The sequence below is a fragment of the Panthera tigris genome, chromosome E2, assembly GCF_018350195.1.
Source record: "Panthera tigris isolate Pti1 chromosome E2, P.tigris_Pti1_mat1.1, whole genome shotgun sequence".
NCBI classification, from domain to species: Eukaryota; Metazoa; Chordata; class Mammalia; order Carnivora; family Felidae; genus Panthera; species Panthera tigris.
The window spans coordinates 34,236,781-34,261,251 of NC_056674.1; the positions used below are offsets into that span (position 1 = coordinate 34,236,781).

Below are 24,471 nucleotides of genomic sequence, written 5' to 3' on the forward strand. Positions count from 1 at the left end.
CCCTCTCTGGCTCCAGGGCGTTCCTGGAGGGGCCTCTTGCTGTATCATTCTGCCACAGCTTGAATAGTGGTTATTTACAACAGGGTCTGTTCCACAAATCAGAACCCTAAAGTATTTAAAAAAAAACAAAAACAAAAAAAAACCCCACACACGCAACTGAGGGTTTGATGGGAATAGAAAGATAGCCCTTCTGCAAGGTAGTCAATAAATACCAGCACTAGAAAATCAATTGCTTTAATTGCATTTCAGCAGGGAGCCTCAGCACCATGTGGGGAAGAGGAGATGGGAAGGGCTCGGTTTCCGAGTGCTTTTGGCCGGCCATAGGGTGGCCAAACAGGGCAGAGGGGCTCCCTCTGCTGGAACATCGCCTACCCCCAGGTCAGTGAGGGTGCGGGCGGGGTGCTCCCCGCAGCCTGGCCCCGGGGCGGGGAAGAGCTCAGACCGGCCCTCCCCCTCCTCGCTGAGGTGACCTGCACCCCCACCCCTGGGGGATCTTCTCAGCCTACTAAGCAGGAAGGAGCCTGTGTAAAAATTACATTTTAAAACCAGATTTTCACCTGAGGTGTCAACCAGATGTCACCTCTGCTTAAAACTCCCAAGTGCAAGGCTGCCAAGAGGCACAGTGGAAGCTCAACTCCTTCCTGTGCCACTCTAGGCCCAGAGGAACTGAGAAGCCACCTGCTGTCTCAGCCCCTGGGCTGCTTGGGGAAAGCCAGCGGTCCCAGCGCCAGCCTGGAGCTCTGTCTCCCTCCTCTGGCCCTGGCCACTCAAGCAAGTCCTGGCAGCAGGAGGGCTGTGCCACGGAGGACAGGGAACAGCTGCCCTCACGTTCAAAAACAGCCTTGACTGTGACCCGGTCATGGGATTAAAAACTGTATGTGGTATCGGGGAGGGATGGGGGAAATCTCAGGAGTATAGAATATGTCATAAGCCATATATATTAAAATCATTAACAGTATATAGTCCCACAGTAGCTCCAGCCCCTCACATGCTCTGGCGGTGTGGCCAGCCCTTTGCCTTGGTCCAGCCTCACCCTGGGGGCAAGGAAGGGATCGCTTGCTCCGCTTCTCCAGGCTCTTGGCCAGCAGCCCCTCGAGGGCCTCCACAACACGCTGCAGTCGGCCCAGCAAGAGGCAGCCCCGGCGGTCCTTGGCGCACGCCGGCCCTGCCGTCACTGGGCTGGGGTCTTGGCCTCGCTGCCGTCCCCCTGGCTGGGCTTTGGCTTTAGCAGGATGAATCGGTTGAGGAGGTCCGTTTCTGAGCTGGCCTGGGCTGCCCCATACCCCTCACCTGTGGACACGGAGGCGGGCTCAGGACTTGGACGCAGGTCAAAGGACCCCCGCCCAGAAGGCCCGGTCCTCCACAGGACCTTGTGGCAGGTGAGTGTGGGGCGCCGCTGGGACTCACCGGCACAGCTGGACGCCTCGGCAATATTCTGGGAACCTGTGATGTGGTGCCAGTAGGCACTGCGGGGCAGCATGGTGGTGGGCGTGCAGGGGTATGAGTAATGTTCCGTGCCCTTGTTCAGCAGCTATGGGGCAGAGAAGGGGGCCCTCCCGTTAGCTCCGGGGGCGACGGCCTGCCTCCAGCCCAGCACCCTGCCGGCCTCGGGCGTACGCGCCAGCTGGAGACAACTGGCATGCTCTTAGCCTCCCCGGTAGCCTGGACCAGTGCCCGCTGCCTCACCCTCACGTTCTTCTCCATCTCCAGCAGGACGCGCTTGTGTTGCTCAGCGATGGCCAAGGTGGCACTATGGACCCGCTGGTAGATCTGTTCCCCTTCCTGTGTCTGGAAGGTGTAGAGCCCTTCCCCGGCATCACACATCCTAGGGACACGAGAGGCACCGAGGGCGAGGTAGAGGGGACTGCACCACGCGCACACACGAGCTGGGTCCGGCTTTCCGGCACCGCAGACTGGCCGCGCCCCAGGCCCTCTGCACCCCACCCCCTCTGTCTTCCGGGGGTGCTGGCCGCACAGCCCAAACATGCTGGGCATTTTCTGTGTACCAGTGATCTAAACGCCTTACAGGAATGAACCCATTCAGGTTTTTCTCCCGTCCCTTTGGTCTGCGCACTTTTAGTTTCCTGTTCTGAATTTTCTCAAACCATTTTGCAGATGAGGAACCTGAGGCCTACTGATGGTAAGTAGCTTAGCCAGGATTATACAGGGGATTACACAGAATTTAAGTCTAGGCAGGCTGGCTCCAGAGTTCGAGCTCAATCCTCACCGTAATTCTAGGAGGTGGAGTACTTTTTTTTATCCTCTATTTGACAGATGAAGAAAACAGACGTGGTCCACAGCCACAGAGCTGTAGGTGCCAGGGCCAGCATTTGATTTGAGCCCCAGAAGTTTGAAACTGCCGCACTTGACCTTCCTGGCGTGAGCCTCAATTTCTTCATCTATAAACTAGAAATTTTACGTTCCCTTTTGGTTTTCTATGCTGATAAATAAGCTCCCAGCACAGTGCCTGATAGAGTGAACGACGGCCGACAGCATGATCGTGGTGGGACAGGGTTGGGGGGCAGGAGGGTCCTACCGGCCAGCCTCGAAGGTAAAGCGTGTGGCATCCCGGCCATAGCGACGCAGCGAGCAGAGGGGCCACGAGACGAGCTTCACGCGGGGGTTGTGTATGTCCCAGAGGTAGATATTCTCGTGGGTGATCTGCAGCTTGCACTCGCCATACACATCCAGGTTGGGGCAGGGCAACAGGAAGACATTGAAGCGGTCTGCAGCAGGAGAGGAGGAGTGGGGCTGGAGCCTCCCCAGGGGAGGACTCTCCTCCCTCCTCCCACCCCCTTGGCAGCGGCAGGCCTCACCTGTCTGCTCACACTGCACTCCTGGGGCCAGGAGGTCCGGCTCTCCCAGACTGATGTCATTGAGTCGTGACCCCAGACACTCCACAGACAGTGTCTTGTACCACTCCTCCGCCTCCAGCTCTAGAGAAAATGGTACCTCGTGCCAGCCCAGGGTCCCCCAGCAGCCCATCCATCTGCCCTCAGCCCAGAGTATCCCACCATGCAAGGCAGAGAGAGTGAGGCCAGTGGATGCTACCTGCCTGTCTCCCCTTGTCCTGGGGGCCTGCTCCCTCCAAGCCCCACCCCCCCACACTACTTTCACCCCCACCCAGGGCTCGTCCTGCTCTGCCTCCTCCCGACTGCACCACTGGACCATGACTGGCCCAGGGGAGTCTGGCTGGAAACCAGCCCCCGCTCCTCACCTGAGTCACAGGTGAAGGTACGTGCTGAGTCGTCGGTGAATATGATGGCCACCGCCTGCCTCTTGGTCTCCTTGGGGAGCCGCGTGACACATTTGACGTTGCTGATCTCAGTTACCTGGGACAGCATCCAGGAGAGACTGAGCCAGGCTGGAATGCCTCCCTCTGCACCCCCACCCCCACCCCAGTGGTGCCACCCCCAGGAGGGTGCTCTTGGACCTCAGGGCTCGGCAAATCATCACTGCTTACAGACTGGGGTAGCTAGGACCCAGGCCCCCTAACCTTGGGGCAGCCTCGGAGGCACACTGACTTCTCATCTGGGTACTTCTCCAGCCGCTGGGGCCCTTTGCTGGAGGATTTCCGGAACACCAGCCAGCATCTCCGGTAAATCTGTGGGGCAAGAGGGCAGTGGGATCAGACCTCCCGGGACCACTCCCACCCAACGTGGCCCTGACTAACCCCTGCCTGCCACAGGGGGCAGTGCTACACAGCCTTCCCTGGAGACCCAGCCCAGGAGAAAACCTGGGACCAGCAGCGAAGCCCCCTCCCCAAATTGAGGAAGCAGGCATTTCGTCCCTGGCTCTGCAAGACGGTTGCACAAAGTGCTCTGAATCACTGTTTACTGCTCAACTCGAAGCTTAATATAAATAGCCAACATTTGTTTCCCTTCTGTACTTCTAGTGTTCTTCACAGTCGATCTCAGGCTCACTCTTGAGGTTGGTTTGATGATCGTTGCCACTTTACAGACAGGAAACTGAGGCACCAATAAGTAACAGTTGATAAATGGTAGTGCTGATATTTTTAAAGCGCTGGCTAGATCCAGAATGGCTATTTGGAGGCCACCCCTAGCAGTCTGCCCAGGGCTCTGGAAGTGCCAGCCACAACAGAGGGAGTGTCCTAGGGGATCAGACCCTCGACCGTTCTAAGCCTGCACATCACCACAGCCCTTGTTCTCAGAGGCAGGGGAGGGCTCTTGATGGGGGTAATACCCCCTCTCATCTCTGGCCACCCTCTCTTGTCATTCTCTGACATTCTGGAGTATAGGAGGTCAGGATTAGTTCCCTGTTCCAGTTGGGGAACCAGAGGCTCTCAGCGGTTCCCCAGAGGGGCAGAGCCAAGAACCTGGGGTTACCCCACAGCATAGTGCCTCCCCAGGCGAGGTTCCCTCCTGTCCAACTACTGCCAATGACCCCGTGCCTAAAACTGCCTTGATTCTCTAGAGCTTCATGGGCTTATCCTGACTGCCAAGGAGCCAGGGTGCAGGGAGCCAACCATTCTCCAGGGCAAACTGGCTTGTCAGACCCACCCCCACCCCCAGTGGTGGCCTAGCCACCGGCCCAGTCTGCAGACTCTTCCTTCCCTGGCCCCCTCCTCCACCCCAGGCTCTCTCTCAGCCTACTCTGTCAGTGGGCACTGCAAAAGCCCGGCAAAGCCTATTCCAAGAAATCACAGGTGCCCCCTCTCACTGGCAAACAGTAGGGAGACTGGGGGGTGCCCAGAGCAGAGGAAGCAAGAGGCCCATAGCCCCATGCCTACGGCCCTGCCACTCAGTCCCCAGGTCCCGGGTAGGCAGGGCCCCAGGCCAAGAAGCCACTCAGAACCAGGCCATTTCTGGGACCACCTGGAACTCTAGGAGGTATCTCTGCTCCTGTACTCAGGGCCCTGGCTCAGCCCCTGGCCTATCCACCTAAACCACAGCAGGCCTCAGCTCTTAGCTGGGGAGCTCTTTTAGGACAGAGACTGTACTTTATTCTCAGAATCTTCACTCACATCCTGGTAACCTTGTTAACACAGCTCTGCTGAAGAAGTGAATGACCATATGAAGAGACCGTGAATGGACGGCTGGATGAATGAATGAATGAATGAATGAAGGCTGTCGACCCCAATATGCCCTGCCAACTTGGGCTCCATGAAGCTTGCAGTGTAGGGGCAGAAGGCCCAGGGGCCTGAGCACCCTGGTTGCCTGGTTACAGATACAGATACACACACACACACACACACACACAGGCACGCACACACGCACAGCCCCAGGGAGCCACTGTGCTCAAGAGCCCTCCTTCCCCACTTCTCATGGTCTTTGATCAGCACTTCAGAAACACTCTGCCACAGCTCTGCCAGAGGAAGGCCCTGGCGGGTAGGAGGGTCTGTTCCCCAGCTCTTTCAGCCCCTCCTGGCTCACCTTTGTGAGCTGAGACCAGAATGGCTGCCCTGGGACAAGAATGGCTGAAAGCCCCTCATATCAGACCTGCAGGGACAGGCTGAATGCCCTGGGTAGGGGGAGACCCAAACTGGATCTGGCCACGCCCCAGCTCCCAATCTCTCCCACTGGCTGTGTCCACCTGTAGGCCACTTGGTTTCAGGTCTCCTCCTGGAATAGGTCTGATACTAAGTGCAAGTGGCTGCCTCAAGGGGGCTCTCGTTTCCCCGTAAGCTCTGCACTGGGCAGGGCCTTGGCCCAGGTGGGCCCCCCGCCCCAGGGACCTGCTAGACCCAGGCCCACAGGAATGAGGAACCATACTAGAAGCTGGGCCCCTACTCCCTTGGCCTCCCCACCTCATTTTCAGTTTCTCTAGTTCTGTGCTCCACCTGGGTTCCATCCCTCTCTCAGGACCCGAGCAAGGTGGTGCCCACCCAGTCACGGTCTCCTGGACTGAAACCCAGGTTGGGATACAAATCCAAATCTAGCAAAGACTCCAGACATGCCTACAGCTCAGCTCCTACACTCTGGGCAGAACACACGCCCACAGGGGCGCGCAGGACCACAAAAGGGGGGGAGGGGCAAGAACCACCCCTCTCCAAGGCCAGCCCTGCTTGGTCTGGTTTCCAGGCAGGGAAACCATATCAGAGCCCTGTTCCTCCCCCACCCCACTCAGGCTGAGCCAGGAAGCCTTGAGAAGTCTGATCTCACCCCACCCCCATCAGGGCAATGGGGGAGGGGAGGAAGATAGAGAAGGGAGACCCCGTGAAAACACAAGACTTGGGCCACCTCGGTCACCGAGGATACCCTCCTACTGGGGAAGGAGCCCTCACTGGAGGGAGGAGAGGGTCAGCAGGTGAACAGAGGCAGCTCTTGGACAACCTCACTGAGATCATTAAGTTGGTCCCAGGAGCCCCTGGTCATACCCTCTGGGGGTTGAGGGGAGACTGTATTCACCAGGAGGGCGTGAGGGGGGCGCATGCCCACAGAGGTGTATCTGAGGCCTCATCCCCACAGACCCTGTAAGTAAGCCCCCAGCTCTGGGCCAAGCACCCAGTGCACAAGGAGCCACCGCCAACAACTTAGAGGAAAGCAGCCTGTCCCAGAGCCACAGGCCATCCTGCTCTAAGTTCTCATTCCTAAACCACATAAATACCAGCCTCTGCACCCTCACATCACTGCCCTGCCCCACAGCCAACCACTCTCCTTTTCACACACTCCTTTAACAGTAAAAGCAATAGCCAAAATAAATACATAAGGACCCGTACACAGAAAGCAATGGAAGCTGGGGGAGACCAAGGGACTTAAGAGAAAAGGGGCCAAGAGAGGGAGAAGAGAAACAGAGAGGAGAGGAGAGGCGAGGCGAGGAGGAGGCAAGGGGGAGTGAGAGGCTCAGACACAGCCCCGCACTTCCAGCCGCTGTCCTGGCCACAACTTCAACAATGGCAGGGCAGCCGCCTGCCCGTCGTCGGCCGCCACCGCTGGCCCGGCCGCTGGGACGCCGGCCAGCCCTGCTCGGGCGGGGGCCGCAGCAGGCACATGCCGGGTAGCCGGCTGGCCAGAAGCCTCGACACCACAACTGCGCGATGCGGCCCCAGGCGGGCACCCGCGCACAGGACGCGGCAGGCTCCAGACCAGGTCCTCGGACGCCCGTCCCTCGGCAAGGCCCCTCGGAGGGTGGCTCACCCCGAGCTTCCTGCTCTTCATCTTCACATAGCCTTGCTTGACGATGTCGTTGAAATTGGTCGCCATGGTTTCCCCACTGCCTTTGGGGTGCCGGGCCTGGCTGAGAGAGGGGAGGGATGCCCAGGTGGCCTCGGTTTCCGGATCCTCCTATCACCTGTTCGAGACACTCCGTCGTCGGGGGGGCCGCGAGGGCCGCTCCTCACCTCGCCCGCCTCAGCATTGTTCTAGCAGCTCCTCTGCCCGGCGCCTGCTGGAAATAAAAATGACAGGGAGATTAGACAGTGACATCTTTCTCTTCCCCTGGCTGTCTCGCTCTTTTTTCCTTCTTCTTCCCACACTCCTCCCTCCCTCCCTCCCTCCCTCCGCCCGCCCTTCTTCCTTCCCTTCCCTCCCCACCCTGGGACGACAGAACCATTCAGGAAAACCGAGGTGGAGGCAGCAGCGAGGAAAATGGTCCAGCCCAGTCCCCTCCCTCACGGCTGGGGCTGGCGGTTAACCCCTTCCTGGAAGGGCTGGCGCCGGCTCCCACTGTGGAGGTGGGAACAGAGGGAGGTGGCCCAGGAGCCGTTGTCCTGTCCCATCTCCTGTTACAACTCTGGAGCAGACTTAAGGTGACCTTCCCAGAGCCAGGCCCCCTCCCATGCACAGGGGCCTCAGGGGAGAGCCTTCCGAGAGAGGGGAGGTGGGGTGCCCAGGAGGTGGCCCACAGTCTGGTGTGAGTGAAATCCACACTCCCCGAGCTTCATGACAGTCTGCCTGGTCAGTCTCAGCAGACCCCCAAATCCCTCTGCCCACCCTCCCCCTGCCAGTCTATACCTGGTTCTCTCCAGCCCCAGGAGGGAGGCTGAGAGTCAAGCCCACTCAGGCCCTCATCCTGGCCCCTGGAACTCTTCAGTAGCTCCTCTGGGTACTGCTTCCTGGGTGGGAGGGCAGAGTCCAGCGGGGCGGGCCCCCAGATAAGCCTGAGGAATGTGCTGGGCCGACTGGAGGTGGCCACTGTGGAAACAGTCACCTCTCCCTGGCCCTAGGAGAACCCGCTGGTCTGGGGGTGCTGGCGCTGAGTGCCCCATGTCCCAAGCATGGGCAGGAGTTAATTACAGACAGAGCCAGCAGTCACCTGGCCCTGGATTAGAGGACACAGCCAGAGAGCGGTGAGGAGCACCAAGGGGAAGTCTACAGGGAGCAGGAAATGGGGATGCCAGCAGGGGCCGCTCTGAATCAGGCAGATAAAAGCTAAGACCAAGACTAGGGGAGGGGGTCCTCAGCAATGGTGCAGTCCGACACCCATTCTACACGCAGAGGGGGAAAAGAAAGCTGCCCAGAAAGGATAAGCAACATGGCTAATGTAGCACAGCAAGTCTGGGGCACAGCCAGCAACGAATGAGAAGTTTCAGAGTGGGTGACGGAGGCAGGCCCGGGGCGGGAAGGCAAGGTGGAACGTCCTGTGGCCATCTCTGGCTGCCTACCACCACCCAAGCCCTCTCTACCATTCAGGCTCAGAAGCAGGGGCTTTGCCGGCAACTCGGCCCCCCGTGTCTCCAGGATTGCTGGCTAGGAATGGAACAGCATTTCTGGGGTCAGCAGGGCAGCTGGGCCGCCAGGATAAAGCCCTGGGACAGGCTTGCTGCTGGATTCACCAGCAACTTGGCATTAATTACTCTCCTGGAAGACGGTCTGTTGAGTACCTAACAAGGAACAGATGGGCCTACCCCCCCGTGGGCACACACAAACAAGGGGATGGGCAAAGAGGGTGATGCTCCCCTAGCTTACCTGCACCCTGATAGCCTCTTCCGCACACCCTCAGCTGCCTCCCTGCCCATTCGGTCCCTCTATCCCGGCCCCCCTGGGTTCCAAGACCCTCCCAGATGGGATATCCAAGTGGTTTGCTTTCCTCCTATAAAGTCTGGTCTAGGGTCCCCTTCCCAACACTGACCCCCAAACAGCCCCACCACACCTGAGCTCTGGCAGCCAGAGACTGGTAAATTTCCCCAGCTCTGTCTCTACTGCCTGCCCATGGGGCTGCCTCGCCCCCACAGCAAGGACCACCTCCATTAAATTCCCCTCCAAGGCTGGCCATTGGCCACAAGCCTTCTGGGTTCATTCAAGGGAGCCTGGGGTGTGACACAGCCAGGAATGTGAATCCAGCGGCCTGCTCCATGCCTCAGTTTCCCCATCAGTAAAAAAAAGAGAAAATAAGTCCCACTTTGAGGAAATGCCTCATGGGGGTACCTGTTTGCCCACTTTGGACCCAGAGCTTCCGCCCCCAAAACAAAGGCTATTTTTATTTCAAGGGCTGTGACACTATCATAACGAAGCCTTCCACCTGCCCAGTTCAGGCCTCTTGTCATGGCCCCGCCAACCAGCTACCTTCCCAAGTGACTGTGATGCCAAGCTCTCAGGAGCACGCTGCCCTGTCTGTCCACAGGCCCACACCCTAAGCCCTAGAGCCAGCCCCACGGAAATAACCCAGCAAAAGAGCAATCTTCCACGGGAAGCCCGGGGGGCAAAGGCTCGGCAGCTCCCTCTTTGGCCCTAAGTCACAGGGATTCCTGGCCACACTCAGACCCTAATGAAGTTTGCAAGAGCAAGACCCAGCCTGGGACCCAAAATGGTATGGCAAAGGGGAGTAAGGGAGGTAGGGGGAAAGGTCAACAGGTGGACCCCCAAATTGGACAGGCAACGGGATCCGGTGTGGGGGTGCCCAGAACTAACTCATCCCCCTGAGGGACTGTATTATTTATTAAGCTGGACAGGTGGCCCCGGGCTGAGCCTGTGAGGGCCCACTGGGGCCTCATGGTGGAACGCAGAAGTCCAGGCACCGGGCTGAGGTAGTCCCTGCCTTGCCACACCTGGGGCCACTTTCCCCATCACTCCTGGGCCACCACCAGCTCTGCCTCGCTCGAGCCCACAGCTGCAAAGAATGCCCCACTAATTCAAGGCCTGATGTCTCAGGCCTGTGAGCTCAGCTCTGAACACCCAGAGAGTGCTCAGCAGCCCCCTGAGTACTGCAGGGGAGAGCGGGGGACCCCCATTCCTCCTCCCAGCCTGGCATCAACATGGCTGCCCAACCAGAGACAGCACCCACCCTGAGCCAGGCCACTAAGGGCTCCTGTACAGAGAGAGCTGGACTCAAAGGCCCCCTTCCCCCAGCTCTCCCCAGAAAGGGCAGGAGACTCCCTGATGCCCAGCAGAGTGGCGGGGGAGGGCCTCCCAGCCCCATAGGGTAGCCCCTCTGAGCACTCCTTCCCTGCACCTGGATTCTGCCTGGAGGCTTTGGCTCCAGAACAAACGCTACTTGCTGCTGTTGGCAACCAATGACTGAGCAGGAGCGGCTGCCTGCCTGGCCGGGCCTCCCCACCCAGTGGGGGATAGGATCTTATCAGGGCTTCAGGGACAGCCCTACCTGGACACGCCTCACTGTCATCTCCCTGTCTCGCCCCATGGCAAAGATCCTATCGGCAGGGATTCTCTCCGGCACCAGGAACACTTCCCATCACCTGTACTCAGGCCCTCTCTCCCCCAGTGTGATTGTTATCGGGGGCCACGAGGGCGTCTTCCCATCCCACCCTCTGCCTCCACCCATGCAAATCCCCTGAAGAAACCACCAGTTCAGACACTGCGGGTCTCATCTAAGGCGGGTGGCAAGACGGATCAAGTACCCAACCCGACAGAGTGGGATGAGGGAACATCTGAACAGCCACAGTCTCCTGGGCCCTTAAGTCAGGCAAATGATGTTATGCCTCCACGCAACTGCCACTCTGCTCTCTCTGGGCCCCTCACCCACCCCTCTGGGCCCGTCTCCCCCACACTTGCCCGGCTCAGCACGCACGGCCTTCTATCTGTTGCTCAACACGCCTAAATCCTTCCCACGCAGGACCACTGCACTTGCTGTTCCAAGCCTACAACACTGTTCCCTCTGACGGTCCCAAGGTTCATTCAATGCTTCATTCCGGTCTCAGCTCAGAGGTCACCTCCTCAGAGAGGCCTTCCCGGACCACCCGAGCCAAAGAAGCCCCGCCAGTCAGCCTCTATCCAGCTTCACTGTCTTCATCACACACATCACTATAGGACTGTCTTGTTCCTTCAGCTCTTCATTTGCTACTTGGCCGCTGTCTCCTAGAACACTCCAGAACATCAGTGCCTTGTCTGTCTAGTTAATAGCTCCATCCCAGTGCACAGAACGGTGTCTAGTGCAGAGTAAGTGCTCAGTAATTGGGGACTGAAAGCATAATTCTCTCCACTTGTCCTCCTCACCCTTCCTCCCACCACCACCCTTAGCCACCTGGCAGGGCCCAGCTCAACCTCCACACGCGTGTTAAGTAGCGATGGGCTCCCACCTCCCTGGGTCCGGGTCCTGGGGCCTTCCCAGGGCTGACTGTCATGGTCAGCAAACTGTTGTTCCTGAACAACCAGCCAGGCCCCAGCTGGGTTCAAAGCTGCCTCAGGGGAGAGAGTACTGCTGACATGGTGGCCAGGCCTCCCCATCTTGGTCAGGGTTGTAGGGTGAGGTCATGCCCAGCCCTGCTGCCCTGCCCGAGAAGGGAGAGCTAAAAGTAGCCAGCACCCAAGCACAGAGAGGCAAGCAACTGGGTGGGAGGGGTCACAGCTCCTGAAACCCATCCTGCAAGGGGGGCAGGAATGGCCTGCACTCCAGCCACATCTCTCTGAAAGGGGCAAGGAAAGAATCTGCACTAAACAAGACCAGGCTCGCACCACGGCCAGGAATCCTGCTAGGCCCCTCACTGCCCTTGACTTGCAGACCCCTACACCCCAAATGCTCCATCCAAGTATCCTGGCAACTGCCAGGCACCCACAGCTTGGGGCTGGCAGGCTGCACAGAGGCCCTGCTCTGCCCACATCACCCAGGTGCTCAGCCTCTTCTCAAGCTTCTTTGCAGTGACAGAAAGCATTTAACTGGAAGCTGGGCCTTGGGGGCTCTGGCAGGAGGGGAAGGTGGACAGTCCCCTATGGCCAGCGGAGGAAGGTTCCAGGAGAGGAGGGGAGCTGACCATGAGTTTAAGTTGTAGGATAGGAACCATTTGCAGGTGTGGTGGGCAGTGGGCAGCTAGGGTAGACAGGTCTCTTGGAATTTGGGGGAGCTGAGAGAGAGCAGGCCATGGGGAGCAGGAAAGTGGGGAGGAAGCTGGGGGCTGCGATGGGCTGGGATATACCCGGTCGGGCGGCAGGCCCCGAGTGGGGACCACAGGGGCCTGGGCTTCTCCGACGGTTGGTGTGGGGCACAGGTGAGGTCAGGGCCCCGACCAGGGCTCCCCTGTAGGCGAGAGCTGGTGTAGGAGGAGCCCGGAGAGAGTTTCAGGGGCCTGGGGCGGGGGGGGGGGGGGGGGGGGCTTTTGTGGGAGGGTCCCCGAGGCCCCCTCCCCCGATAGGGTTGGTAGGTCCCATGGGCTTGGAGAGTTCTCGGGCTGGAGTCGCCCAGGGTCTCGCGGGCTCGGGCGTGGCCTAGGTGCCCCCTCCCCACCTCGCGCCCCCCAAGTTACCTGGGCGCCACGGCCCGGGCCCGGGGCGCTTGCTCGGCGGGCGGCGGGCCAGGCTCATACCCGCGTCACGGCGCGGCCGGCGGGGGCAGCGGGGCGGTGGCGGCGCCGGGCTCCGGGCGGTGAGCGCGAGGGAGGCGCGGCCGCCGGGCTGGGCTCCGGCTGGGACTCGGCTGCATTTGCCCCGCCGCCGGGGTCCCGCCTCCCCCCGCCCCGAGGCCCGCCCCGAGGCCCGCCCCCGCCGTATTCCTCCGAGCCGCGGGGCACGCACTTCCGCCCCGGCGCCCCCAGCTCGCCTCCACCGCCCCTTCAGTTCGCCCTCGGTAACCGGCCCAGCCCCGCCGTCCCTCCCTGGACCCCTGTCCCAGCCTCCTACCGCCTCTCAGCCCCTGCAAGCTGAACCCAACGACAGCCCTCAGCCCCCGAATCTCAACCCTTAACTCCTTCGGGAATGACTCGCGCGCGCGCACACACACACGTTGTTCCCCTATCCCTATACGACTCCCTGGTCCCTCCAAGCCCAGCCGCCCTGAGACCTCAGCGGTACCCCGCACCCCCCTCACACACTCAGGTACCCGCTACAGCGCCTGCAACTCCAGAGGTCTGCTCCCCTAGCAGTCTGCCAGCCTCTCCCTCCCCTGGCCTCCACTCCACCCTGGAAACACCCAATACTCTCATTCTATGTCCCCCCTGAGACTTCGGCCTTAAGTCCAAACCCCATTCCTCTCGGTCACCCCCCCTTCCCTGCAGCACACACACTCACCTCGCTGCCCCTCATCCCATCGCTGCCCTGCTGGAATCTCAAACCACAGGCCTCCTCAGCTGTTCCAGGCAGGGATGGGGAAGTTCCCTAGGGCCTTCGCAGGGAGGGACTGTCTCACCCCTCTGGTTGTGATGTCTGCACCCCATTACACCCGTGGTTCTCTGGGTGTGCTTTCTGGGCCAGAGGAATCACCACCAGCATCGCTCTGAAACGTATTAGAAATGCAACTTCCCCACCCCACTCCAGACCTATGAAATCAGAAACTCCCAGAGTAGCCCCCGGAAGGAAATCTGTGTTTTATCAAGCTCCCAGGTGATTCTGATGCACACTATCCCCTGCTTTCGACCCAATATACAAAATGAAACAAAAGGACGCACCTGAACAACCAAAACCCTGCGAAATGAAAACACCTCCAAGTCCAAGCCCAGGTGTCATCAGAGAGATAGGCCTAACACCTGGAGGGGCCAAGAATCACAGCACTCACCCATGGAGTCCCTGCCCCTGCCTCCAAGACGCCGGGCCTCAACCTTACCCAGGCTTGCCTGGGAGCTTCTTAGGGGGCTGCTTCCCTTCCCCTGAAAGTTTCCCTGGATAGTCATTGTGGTGCCCCCAGGACTCCCAGCAGCCTCCCACCCTGGGCCTCAGCTAAGCAGCCCCTCACTGCCAGGGGAGGAAGCAGCTGCACCGGTCCCTGCCGGCCAAGCTGGCCTGGGTCTTGACCTCCTGACCTCCCCATGCAGCTCCCAAACTTGACCCCACCTGCTTTGCTTCAAACCACAGCCCATAAAGCCCTCCGGCACTTGATCCATCACGGCAAACTGTGTTTGCCACCAGAAACCTCTGGAGAACTTTTGGCCAACAACAAAAGAGTATTCACAATAAGCAAGCATCTTCTCTAGAGCGGCGTTTCATAAAGAGCTTCTTTCTCTCATCTCCCCCAATCCAGTCTCTGTCTGCATTGTTGTCGCCTACATTTTGTTTCAATTAAATGTTTTATTTTGAGATACTTGAAGAGTCACGTGGTATTAGAAGCTACAATACAGAGAGATCCACGTACCTGTAGCCAGTTTCCCTCGATGGTGGCATTTGTGCCACAGCATCCCAATGCAGACACTGACATCGAAACAAGATACGGAACATTTCCATCACCACCAAGATCTCTCTCTCTCTCTCTCTCTCTCTCCTGTTGCCCTTTTATGGCCCTACCCACTTCCTTCCCACTCTCACCCTCCTTAACCAGCTCCCCCTCCCCCCACCGTCCCTGCCACCACCAATCTGTTCTCTATTTCTATACTTTGGTCATTTCCAGACTGTTCTACAATTAGAATCATAAGTATGTAATCTTTGGGGAATGGCTTTTTTTTTTTTTTCCACTCAGCGTAATTCTTTGGAGATTCGTCCAAGTCGCTGCATGTATCAATAGTTCATTCCTTCCACTGCCAAGTAGTATTCCATGGTATGGATGGATGTACCACGGTTTACTTATTCATGCATCCATTGAAGGACATCTGGATTGTTTCCAGTTTGGGGCTATTATGAATAAAGCTGCTATCAACGTTCATGTACAGGTTTTTGTGTGAACATAAGTTTTTATTGCTCTGGGATAAATGCCTAGGCGTGCAACTACTGGGTCATATGATAATTGGATTTAGTTAAAAACAAAAACAAAAACCTGCCAGACTGTTTTCCAGAATGGCTATACTATTTTATATTCCCACCAGTGATGTATGAATAATCCAGTTTCTGCACAACCTTGCCAGCATTACGGTCGTCCCTACTTTTCTTTTTTATTTTTTTAAAGCCATTCTGATAAATGTGTAGTGATATCTCACTGCAATTTAAATTTGCATTTTCCTAATGGTTGATGTTGTTGAACATCTTTTCATGTGCTAATTTGCCATCTGTGTATCTCCTTCAGTGAAATGTTTCTTCATGTCTTTTGTGCGTGTTCTAGTTTGATTATCTGCTTTTTTTGTTGTTGAATTTTGACAGCTCTTTATATATTCTAGATACTAGTCCTTTTTTGGATATGTGTTTTACAAATATTTTCTCCCAGTCTGTAGCTTGTCTTTTCATCCACTTAACAAGATCTTTCACAAAGTAAAATTATAAAATTTCAATGAAGTTCAAATTATTGACTTTTCCTTTGATGATTGTGTTTTTGGTACTAAGAACTCTTTGCCTAGCCCTTGATCCTGAAGATTTTCTCCTATGCTTTATTCTAAAAGTTCGAAATTTTTATGTGTTACATGTAAGTCTGTGATCCATTTTGAGTTAAATTTTGTATGAGGTATGAGACGTAGGTTGATGTTGTGTTTTTTCCCTTTAGACTGTAGATGTTTAATTGTTCCAGCACCATTGTGAGATTTTCTGCAGAGATAATCATGGCATCTGCACACAGAGACAGTTTTATTTCTTCCTTTCCTATGTGTATGTCTTTTGCTTCCTTTTCTTGCCTTATTGCATTGGCTAGAACTTTCAATACTATATGGGGTAAGAGTAGTGACAGCTGACATCTTTGTCTTGTTCATGGTCTTAAGGGAAAAGCTTTCAATTTCTTGAGTGGATTGTCATATAAATATCACTTGGATCCTGCTGGCTGATGGTGTTGTTGAGTTTTTCTACATCCTTGCTGATTATCTAGTTGTCTATCAATAGTTGAGAGAGGGCTGTTGAGGTCCTCAACTATTATTGTGGATTTGTCCATTTCTCATCAGGCCTATCAGTTTTTGTTTCATATATTTGGTAGTCCTGTTTTTTTGTTCATACATATTTAGAATTTGTTATATCTTCTTTATAGGGTCTTTTTAGTTGTATATACTGTCCCTCTCTGTCTCTATAATTTTCTTTCTTCTGAAGTCTACTTTAGTTGATATTAATATAGCACTCCTGCTTTCCTTTGACGAGTGTTTTCATGATATATCTTCTTTCATTTTTTAATATTCAAACTGTCTATATTATTGTATTTGAAGTGAATCTTGTAAAGATGGCATATATTTGGTTTGTGATTTTTTTAAGTTTATCTATTTACTTTGAGAGAGGGAATGAGCAGAGGAAGGGCAGAAAAAGAGGGGGACAGAGGATCCAAAACAGGCTCTGAGCTGACAGATAACAGAGAGCCCGATGAGGGGCTTGAACCCCTGAACTGTGAGATCATGACCTGTGTCAAAGTCAGACACTTAATTGACTGAGCCACCCAGGTGCCCCTTGGTTCATGGTTTTTAATCCAGTCTGGCAATATCTACCTTTTAATTGATGTATTTAGACCATTTGCTTTTAGTGTAATTATTAATATGGTAGAGCTTCAATCTGCCATTTCAATTTTTGTTTTGTCTGTTCCTTTTTTCATTTCTATGTTTTCTTTTTCCTGCTTCTCATGAGTTATTTGAACATTTTTCAATTCCACTTTGATTTACCTATTATGTTTTTTTTTTAAATTTTTTTTTTAACGTTTATTTTATTTTTGAGACAGAGAGAGACAGAGCATGAACAGGGGAGGGTCAGAGAGAGAGGGAGACACAGAATCTGAGACAGGCTCCAGGCTCTGAGCAGTCAGCACAGAGCCCGACGCGGGGCTTGAACTCACATACCGTGAGATCGTGACCTGAGCCGAAGTCGGACCTTAACCGACTGAGCCACCCAGGCGCCCCTACCTAGTATGTTTTTGAGTGTGTCTTTTTGTATAGCTTTTTAGTGAATGCTCTAGGTATTACATCATGTCTGTAACTTATCACGGTCTACTGGCACAGCTGAGTTTGCCAGTTTGAGTTTGAGTTTGAGTTTGATGATTTTGCTTGCTGCTTACCTCCCTTTAGATCCCTCTACCCTCCTCCATTTATAATTTAATTGCCTTTCAATTTTTCTCTTCCTTTTATTTTAGAACCACATCAGGAAGTGTAATAATTTTTGCTTTAACTGTCAAACATAGTTTAGAAAACTCAAACTCAAGAAGAGAAAGACGATTGTATTTGCCCATATTTTTACTTACCGTGTTCTTTCATCCCTCTTGATGTTCTTTTTTTTTTCAATTTTTGAAAAATGTTTATTTATTTTTGAGAGACAGAGAGAGTGTGAGCTGGGGAAGAGGCAGAGAGAGGGAGACACAGAATCCAAAGCAGGCTCCAGGCTCTGAGCTGCCAGTGCAGAGCCCAACGTGGGGCTCGAACTCATAAACCGTGAGATCATGACCTGAGCCAAAGTCAGACGCTCCACCGACTGAACCACCCAGGCGCCCCTCATCCCTCTTGATGTTCTAAAGCTCCTTCCTTTATTGTTTTCTTTCAGTTTAGAGAATTCCCTTTAGTTATTTTTTTTTTCAGGGTAAGTATAAATTCTCTTAGTTTTCCTTCATCTGAAAATGTCTAGGTTTTCCCTTGTTCCTGAAGAACATTGCCACTGGGTATGGGATTCTGGGTTACCAGTTTCTTCTTTCAGCACTTGAAAAATATTTTGCCTCTTCTTCTGGCCTCCATGGTTTCTGCTGAGAAATCTATTGTCATTCCAATTGTTTCCCTCCTATACCTAGGCTGTTGTTTTCCTCTGGCTGCTTTCAAGACTTTTTCCCTTCATCTTTAGTTTTCAGAAGTTTAATTTTGGAGTGGCTTTGTGTGGATTGTCTTCTTTGGCATTCATTCAGCTTCTTGAATCTGTAGGTTTACATCCTTTACCAAATTTGAGATGTTTCCAGTCATTATTTCTTCAATGACTTTTTCAGACCTGTCCTCTTTCTCCTCTCCTTCCAGGACTCTGATGAAACAAATATTAAATCTTTTGTTACAGTCCTACAAGTCCTGAGGCTCTGTGGCTTTTTTTTCCCCCTAGTCTATTTTCTCTCTGTTGTTCAAATTGAGCAATTTCTATTGTTTCATCTTCCAGTTCACTGGTTCTTTCCGCTGTCTCCTTTATTCTGCTGTTGAGCCCACCCACTGAGTTTTTTATTTCAGTGATTGTACTTTTCAGTTCTAAAATTTCCATTCAGCTTTCTTTACACCTTCTGTTTGTTTGCTGAGATTTTTTGTTTTTTCATCTGTCTCAAGTGTATTTGTAATTGTTCGTTCAACCATTTTTTTCTAAATCATGGATGCTTCAAAAGCTTTGTCAGACAATTCTAACATCTCTGTCGTTTCAGTGTTGAAATTCATTGGTTGTCTTTTCTTATTTTTTTTTTTAATTTTTTCAACGTTTTTTATTTATTTTTGGGACAGAGAGAGACAGAGCATGAACGGGGGAGGGGCAGAGAGAGAGGGAGACACAGAATCGGAAACAGGCTCCAGGCTCCGAGCCATCAGCCCAGAGCCTGACGCGGGGCTCGAACTCACGGACCGCGAGATCGTGACCTGGCTGAAGTCGGACGCTTAACCGACTGCGCCACCCAGGCGCCCCAGTTGTCTTTTCTTATTCATCTGTGACCTTTCTGATTCTTGGTATGAGTGACGTTTTGAAATCTGGACACATTCATAGTATGAGACTCTAGATTTTATTTAAGCTCTCTGTCTTAGCTGGCATTGTCTGATTCTGCTCCCACAGAGGGGTGGGGAGGTGGTAGGGGGCGGCCACCACCTGGTTCCAGCCAGGTGAAGATAGAAGTTTAGGTTGTCTGCTCTGCTTCTGTTGGCAAGTGGGGGTGCAGGAGTCCTCATTCTTCTTGGGCAGGGCTGTCCTCTACTGACACCGCAGTTAGGTGGCCTCATTGCCACTGGGTGGTGGTGAAAGTCGTGACTTTGCACTAGACTTCCTGATACCGCCCCAGAGAAAAGGGAGAGGGGTGCCTCGATATTGCCAGGTCAAGTGGAAGCTGAGGCTCCCCATGTGGTCTCTACTGGCATGGCAGCCGGGAGCCCCATTGTTGGCTGGGGGAGACTGCTGAGGGTTGAAGACTAGGCTCCCCAGTTGAGCCTTTACTGGTATGGGTGACGGTGGGGCCACAGGATTTTTGTTTTGTTTTTTGTCTTTGGCTGGAGTAGACGGTTATTGTCTCAAAGTTTTCTGTCTTGGCAGGATGCCCCTTTCTTGGTCCTTTGGCTAGACAGAGTAGGCTTTTGTTGGAGCTTTTTGGTTGTTTGTTTGTGCCCATTGGCATTTCCGGGTTGCTGACTTCTTCAGCTCCCAGTGTGCAATGTATGAGGCCAAATGAAAATCCAGGGAACTCATCACTGTGTTCTTGCTTGGATCCCACCTTCCCTAGCCTGTCTGCCTTCTTCTTGCTGCTTTTCAGAGTCTTCTTGTATTTGTTTTACCTATAAGTTCCAGGGTTTTTCCTTATACTTAGTGGGAGGAATAGAGAAGAGTGGAACTACTTTATCTTTCCAGAAGCAAAAGTGCCAACTCACTAAAGGTAAAAAACCATAATTACCATCCCTGCTTTGCCCTTGAACTAAGTAGTACGGTTCATCAAGTCACAGGTTGGATGAGTGCCAGTTCATATATAATACTATATATGTAGATATTGTGTGTTTTGCATACGCTAAAGCTTTATGGAAGTGTAACTGACACACAGTAAAGTGCACATATTTAAAATGCATGGTGTGATGCGTTTTGACATAGGTATACTCATCAGTACAGCCACGACAGTGAACATGTCCATCATTCCACAGTTTCTTCCCTTCCTCTCATCCCTCCTCTGCCCCTCCTTCACCCCTGTCAGTCCCCAGTTTGCTTCCTGTCACTCTATATTAGTTTGCATTTTTTACTAACTTTATAGATATATACATAGGGTGAAATACGAGCAATAAAAGGAACAAACTACTGATAGAGGCAATGACACGGACGAATCTCAAAATAATTATGCTAAGAGAAAATGAAAGAAGGCAGACAAAAAAAAAAAAAAGAATATATATCGTATGATTACAAAAACACACACATACAGGGGCGCCCGGGTGGCTCAGTCGGTTGAGCATGTGATTCTAAAATTTTTTTCTTAATGTTTATTTTTTGAGAGAGAGAGAGAGAGAGAGAGCGTAAGTGGGGGCGGGCAGAGAGAGAGAATCCAAAGAAGATTCCAGGCTCTGAGCTGTCAGCGCAGAGCCCGACATGGGGCTCAAACCCACAAGCTGGAGATCATGACCTGAGCTGAAGTCAGATGCCTAACTGACTGAGCCACTCAGGTGCCCCAAGCATCTGATTCTTGATTTCAGCTCAAGTAGCCCATGAGCCTGGGGTCGTGGGATCAAGCCACACACTGGACTCCATGCTAAGCACAGAGCCTGCTTGAGATTCTTTCTTTCTCTCTCTCTCTCTCTCTCTCTCTCTCTCTCTCCCCCTCTGCCATTCTCCCCTGTTCTCTCCCTCTCCAAAATTAAAAAAAAAAAAAATTTAAAAAAACCAAACACACACATACCCATATCGCAATAGAACATTTCACAACAGATTGTACACACATACACATATATATATATCACATCCCAAAATATGCAACTGTTTCAACCACGTGCTACCTAAAATTACATATTTGCAAAATACTACTCTGAACAATCTTTTTAAGATCAAGTTTCCAAATCTGAACTCAGACGTTGTCCGAAGGAGGTGTTCGTTCAACCCTTGGGTGTAGGTGCGGGTAGGGGAGGCTGGGCTGCTGTGAATCTCGGGGAAAAGCCTTTTTATTTTTATTTTTTTTTAATTTTTTTTTAACGTTTATTTATTTTTGAGACAGAGAGAGACAAAGCATGAACGGGGGAGGGTCAGAGAGAGGGAGACACAGAATCCGAAACAGGCTCCAGGCTCTGAGCTGTCAGCACAGAGCCCGACGCGGGGCTCGAACTCACGGACCGCGAGATCATGACCTGAGCCGAAGTCAGCCGCTTAACCCACTGAGCCACCCAGGCGCCCTGGAAAAGCCTTTTTAAATATTGCCTACAGGGGTGGCTGGGTGGCTCAGTCGGTTGGACTTCCGACGTTGGCTCAGGCTCAGGTCACAATCTCATGGTTTGTGGGTTCAAGCCCTGCATTAGGCTCTGTGCTGACAGCTCAGAGCCTGGAGTCTGCGTCGGATTCTGTGTGTGTGTGTGTGTGTGTGTGTGTGTGTGTGTGTCTGCCCCTCCCCTGCTCACTGTCTCTTAAAAATGAATAAACGTTAAAAAAAAGATTTTTTTTTTTTTTTTTAAATGGAGGCTGCAGACCTCTGGCTGTGAGGCCATTGGCAAATCCTTTCCCCTCCCGGAACCTGATGGCCCTCATGCTTAAAATCAAATTTATGAGTGAATGCCCTGCTCTGTCCTCCAGTGTCGGCCAGGGGAGGTTCAGTGAGGGTGGCACACAAGTGGGCACAGCTCACGGCCAGCCAGTGGCTCCAGCCCCGTTCAGTGGGCTCCGATGCTGGGCCTGGGGCTGGGGCAGGGTTGGGCAGCATCCTGGTCTCCTGCTGTGTTGGCTTTATTAGCTCCTTTAGCCCAAAGCCTGCTGAGCTCACCAGCCACTCTGGCCCCACCAGGCAGACTGATTTTGTTTTCTGACGTTTTTTATTCTGCAGCCAACACTCTTTCTAGGTTGGGAGAGAAGCATTGCTTTTTGCCTGAGCATCATCAGGGTTTTCAGTTGCTCGTGGCCCAGTGTGTCAAGGAGGGAATGAACTTGAGCCTCTACAGTGGAGAGTGATGGGGGGGAGGGGTTGCAAACCCCACATGGCCTGCTTGAGAGACTGTTCTCTGCACAGGAGGGCTCCAGGCAGAGAAGGGCCGTGGCTTAAGCATGTAGGCTCTGGAACCAATCAACTCGTTCAAGCTTTGCTTTCACTGCTTGGGTAACTTCCCTAGCTTCTCTGTGCCTCAGTTTTGCTGTCTTACAGTGGGGGTGATAAATTCTGAGGAAATACACACAAAGCCCTTGGAACAGGATCCTGCCCGTGGGGTGTTCCCCAAACAGGTTATAGTCCTCGTCCAGAGTATTTATTTTTGCCTGTTAGTTTTTGAAGTTTCCTACAATGGCCACATGTGAATTTTTCTTTCTTTTTAAAAAAATTTTTTTTAAGTTTATTTATTTTGAGAGAGAGAGCATAACTGGGGTAGGGGCAGAGACAGAGGAAGAGAAAATTCTAAGCAGGCTCTGTGCTGACACAGAGCCCATCGTGGGGCCAGAACTCACAAAGTGTGAGATCGTGACCTGAGCCAATATCAAGAGTCGGATGCTTAACCGACTGAGCCACTCAGGCACCCCAATAATTTTTTAATTGAAAAATTCAGGGGCACCTGAGTGGCTCAGTCGGTTAAGCATCTGACTTTGGCTCAGGTCATGATCTCGTGGTCTGTGAATTCGAGCCCCACATCGGGCTCTGTACTGACAGCTCAGAGCCTGGAGCCTGCTTCGGATTCTGTGTCTCCCTCTCTCTCTGCCCCTCCCCTGCTCGCACGCACTCTGCCTCTCAAAAGTAAATAAACATTAAAAAAATTTTTTTTTTAATTATTTAAGTACAAAAGCCGTTAGTTGGAATTAAGGGATGTGATTATTCCCTCTGCCACTCCCTCCCCCCGCCCCCGCTTCGAGTGGGTTGTTTGGGGGCGGGGTGTGGGCACAGTGCTCTGGGAGACTTATCCACTGGACTCTGATTACCCATCTGGGTGCCGGGGACAACCCAGGCCTCAGGGCCAGACCCAGGTGCCCGCTGGTGGGGAGTGGGCAGGAAGGAGGGAGCATTCCAAGACACTTGGAAATCCTGAGGACAGAGGCAGGGAAGCACCTGGGGGACGATCCCGGCTCTGTTGCAAGACCCTTCACCATCTGGAAACTCAATTTCCGCCCCCTCCCCCCCTGAAATGGAACAACGAAGGTTACATAAAATACTATCTGTGGAAGTATCTGCCCAGCACCTGGTGCCCAGAATGTTATCACGTGTTACTATTTTTAAATCATAAACAGTGCCCTGAGATTTTCTCCCAGGAACTGCAAAGCCCTTCTCCGGTGTTGACCCTTCTGGGTCCCTCGCCCCTGCTCTGTGTTTGCACATCACTTGACAGCTTACGGAGTATTTCCATCCACGCTACCGCAGTATTTCCCCAGCCCCAGCCACTCCAACCACGTGATTTTGGGCCCAATTCAAGCATCTCCTGTACTGTTATTTGCTCAATATTTGAAATCCACTCACATTTTTCTTTTGCTTTGAGAACAATCAGAATCCATACAATACCTCAAAAAGAAAACAAACGCATTAAATGTGCGCTGGCTCGCATTGCCTGCCTGACAGGCTCCTGTTAAAAAGGAGCTGAGCAGGGTGGTACTGAACCCACACTACCTACCGCTTGTCTGAGACTTTCCTTGGCAAGTCGGCAAAGGATGAAAAGAAAAAGGAACAGAGAATTGCTTTCTCATTGCACAGCCCATGTTGGTTCAGGCTGTTTTGCGGAGTGTGACCCACATCATCCTGTTCGCTGTGGTGATGTGCGTTGACACTAGGGAAAACACCATACTAGCCTTTGAACCTCACAGTGGCAATCCAGAGTGTCAGTCACAGTCCCCATTTCCTGGGTAGAAAAACTGAGGCCCGGTAAATAGAGGAATCAGTTCAAGATGAGGTAGCCATGTCAGAACTTGAACTAGAGACTGTGGGGTCTCTGTTTCTTGGGGCCTTGACGTGACCTAGAAAGATGGGAGTCTTTGCTCCATGGTGGTCCCCCAGGGGACCACCTGCAAGTCCCTCACCCCACCCCACCCCCATCCCCAGGTCTGCTCTGGGGGGGGGCGGGAAGGGTGGGCTCGGCAGAGCCAGTGTCATACGAGATGGGATCTGGAGGCTGGAGGAGTCCCGGGAACCCCCAGGCAAACCACCACCGTCATCAGATTGGTGGATTCTTTTCAAATGTTGTTGGGGGAGGATGGCATTTGTGGGAACTCCCGGCTTCTCTGCTGTAGGAGAGTACGAAGATCTGGGCCAGTTCACCAGTTAAGACGAGGCCCCAGACTGTCTCTCTCCCCCAGCTCCACAGTGACACAAACCAGCCTCCCCAGGAACCTTCACATCAAAGGGAAATGACCAGGAGGGGGGTGGAGAGGAAGGAGATGGGGCCCCTTTGCTCCCTCTGCTTCCTCCAAAGGAGGCTGGGCCAGGGGCGATTTCCGATGGATGCAGAGAGCTGCTCTCAGGAAGGAGGCAGAGTTCCAGCCCCGCCTCCCCGTGCACAGCTCTGTCTGA

At 53.4% G+C, this 24,471-nt stretch overlaps 1 protein-coding gene across 4 annotated transcripts; it reads right to left on the reverse strand.

The window, feature by feature from the left end:
• Positions 1-218: 218 nt before the first annotated feature.
• DOK4 (docking protein 4) lies at positions 219-12,675 on the reverse strand. Of its 4 annotated transcripts, none has more exons than XM_042969408.1 (9): positions 12,596-12,675; positions 7,098-7,347; positions 3,497-3,604; positions 3,218-3,332; positions 2,817-2,936; positions 2,537-2,726; positions 1,687-1,825; positions 1,408-1,531; positions 219-1,290 (listed from the first exon to the last, which is right to left on the reverse strand). In XM_042969408.1, exons 2-9 carry the CDS (start codon positions 7,161-7,163, stop codon positions 1,172-1,174), a joined length of 981 nt encoding a protein of 326 aa, XP_042825342.1. In that variant the 5' UTR covers positions 7,164-7,347; positions 12,596-12,675; the 3' UTR covers positions 219-1,171. The 4 variants fall into 4 exon arrangements, with proteins under 4 accessions (XP_042825342.1, XP_042825340.1, XP_042825339.1 ...); XM_042969406.1 differs by adding an exon at positions 7,914-8,014 and having other exon boundaries at positions 219-1,531; positions 12,596-12,649; XM_042969405.1 differs by having other exon boundaries at positions 219-1,531.
• Positions 12,676-24,471: the final 11,796 nt, after the last annotated feature.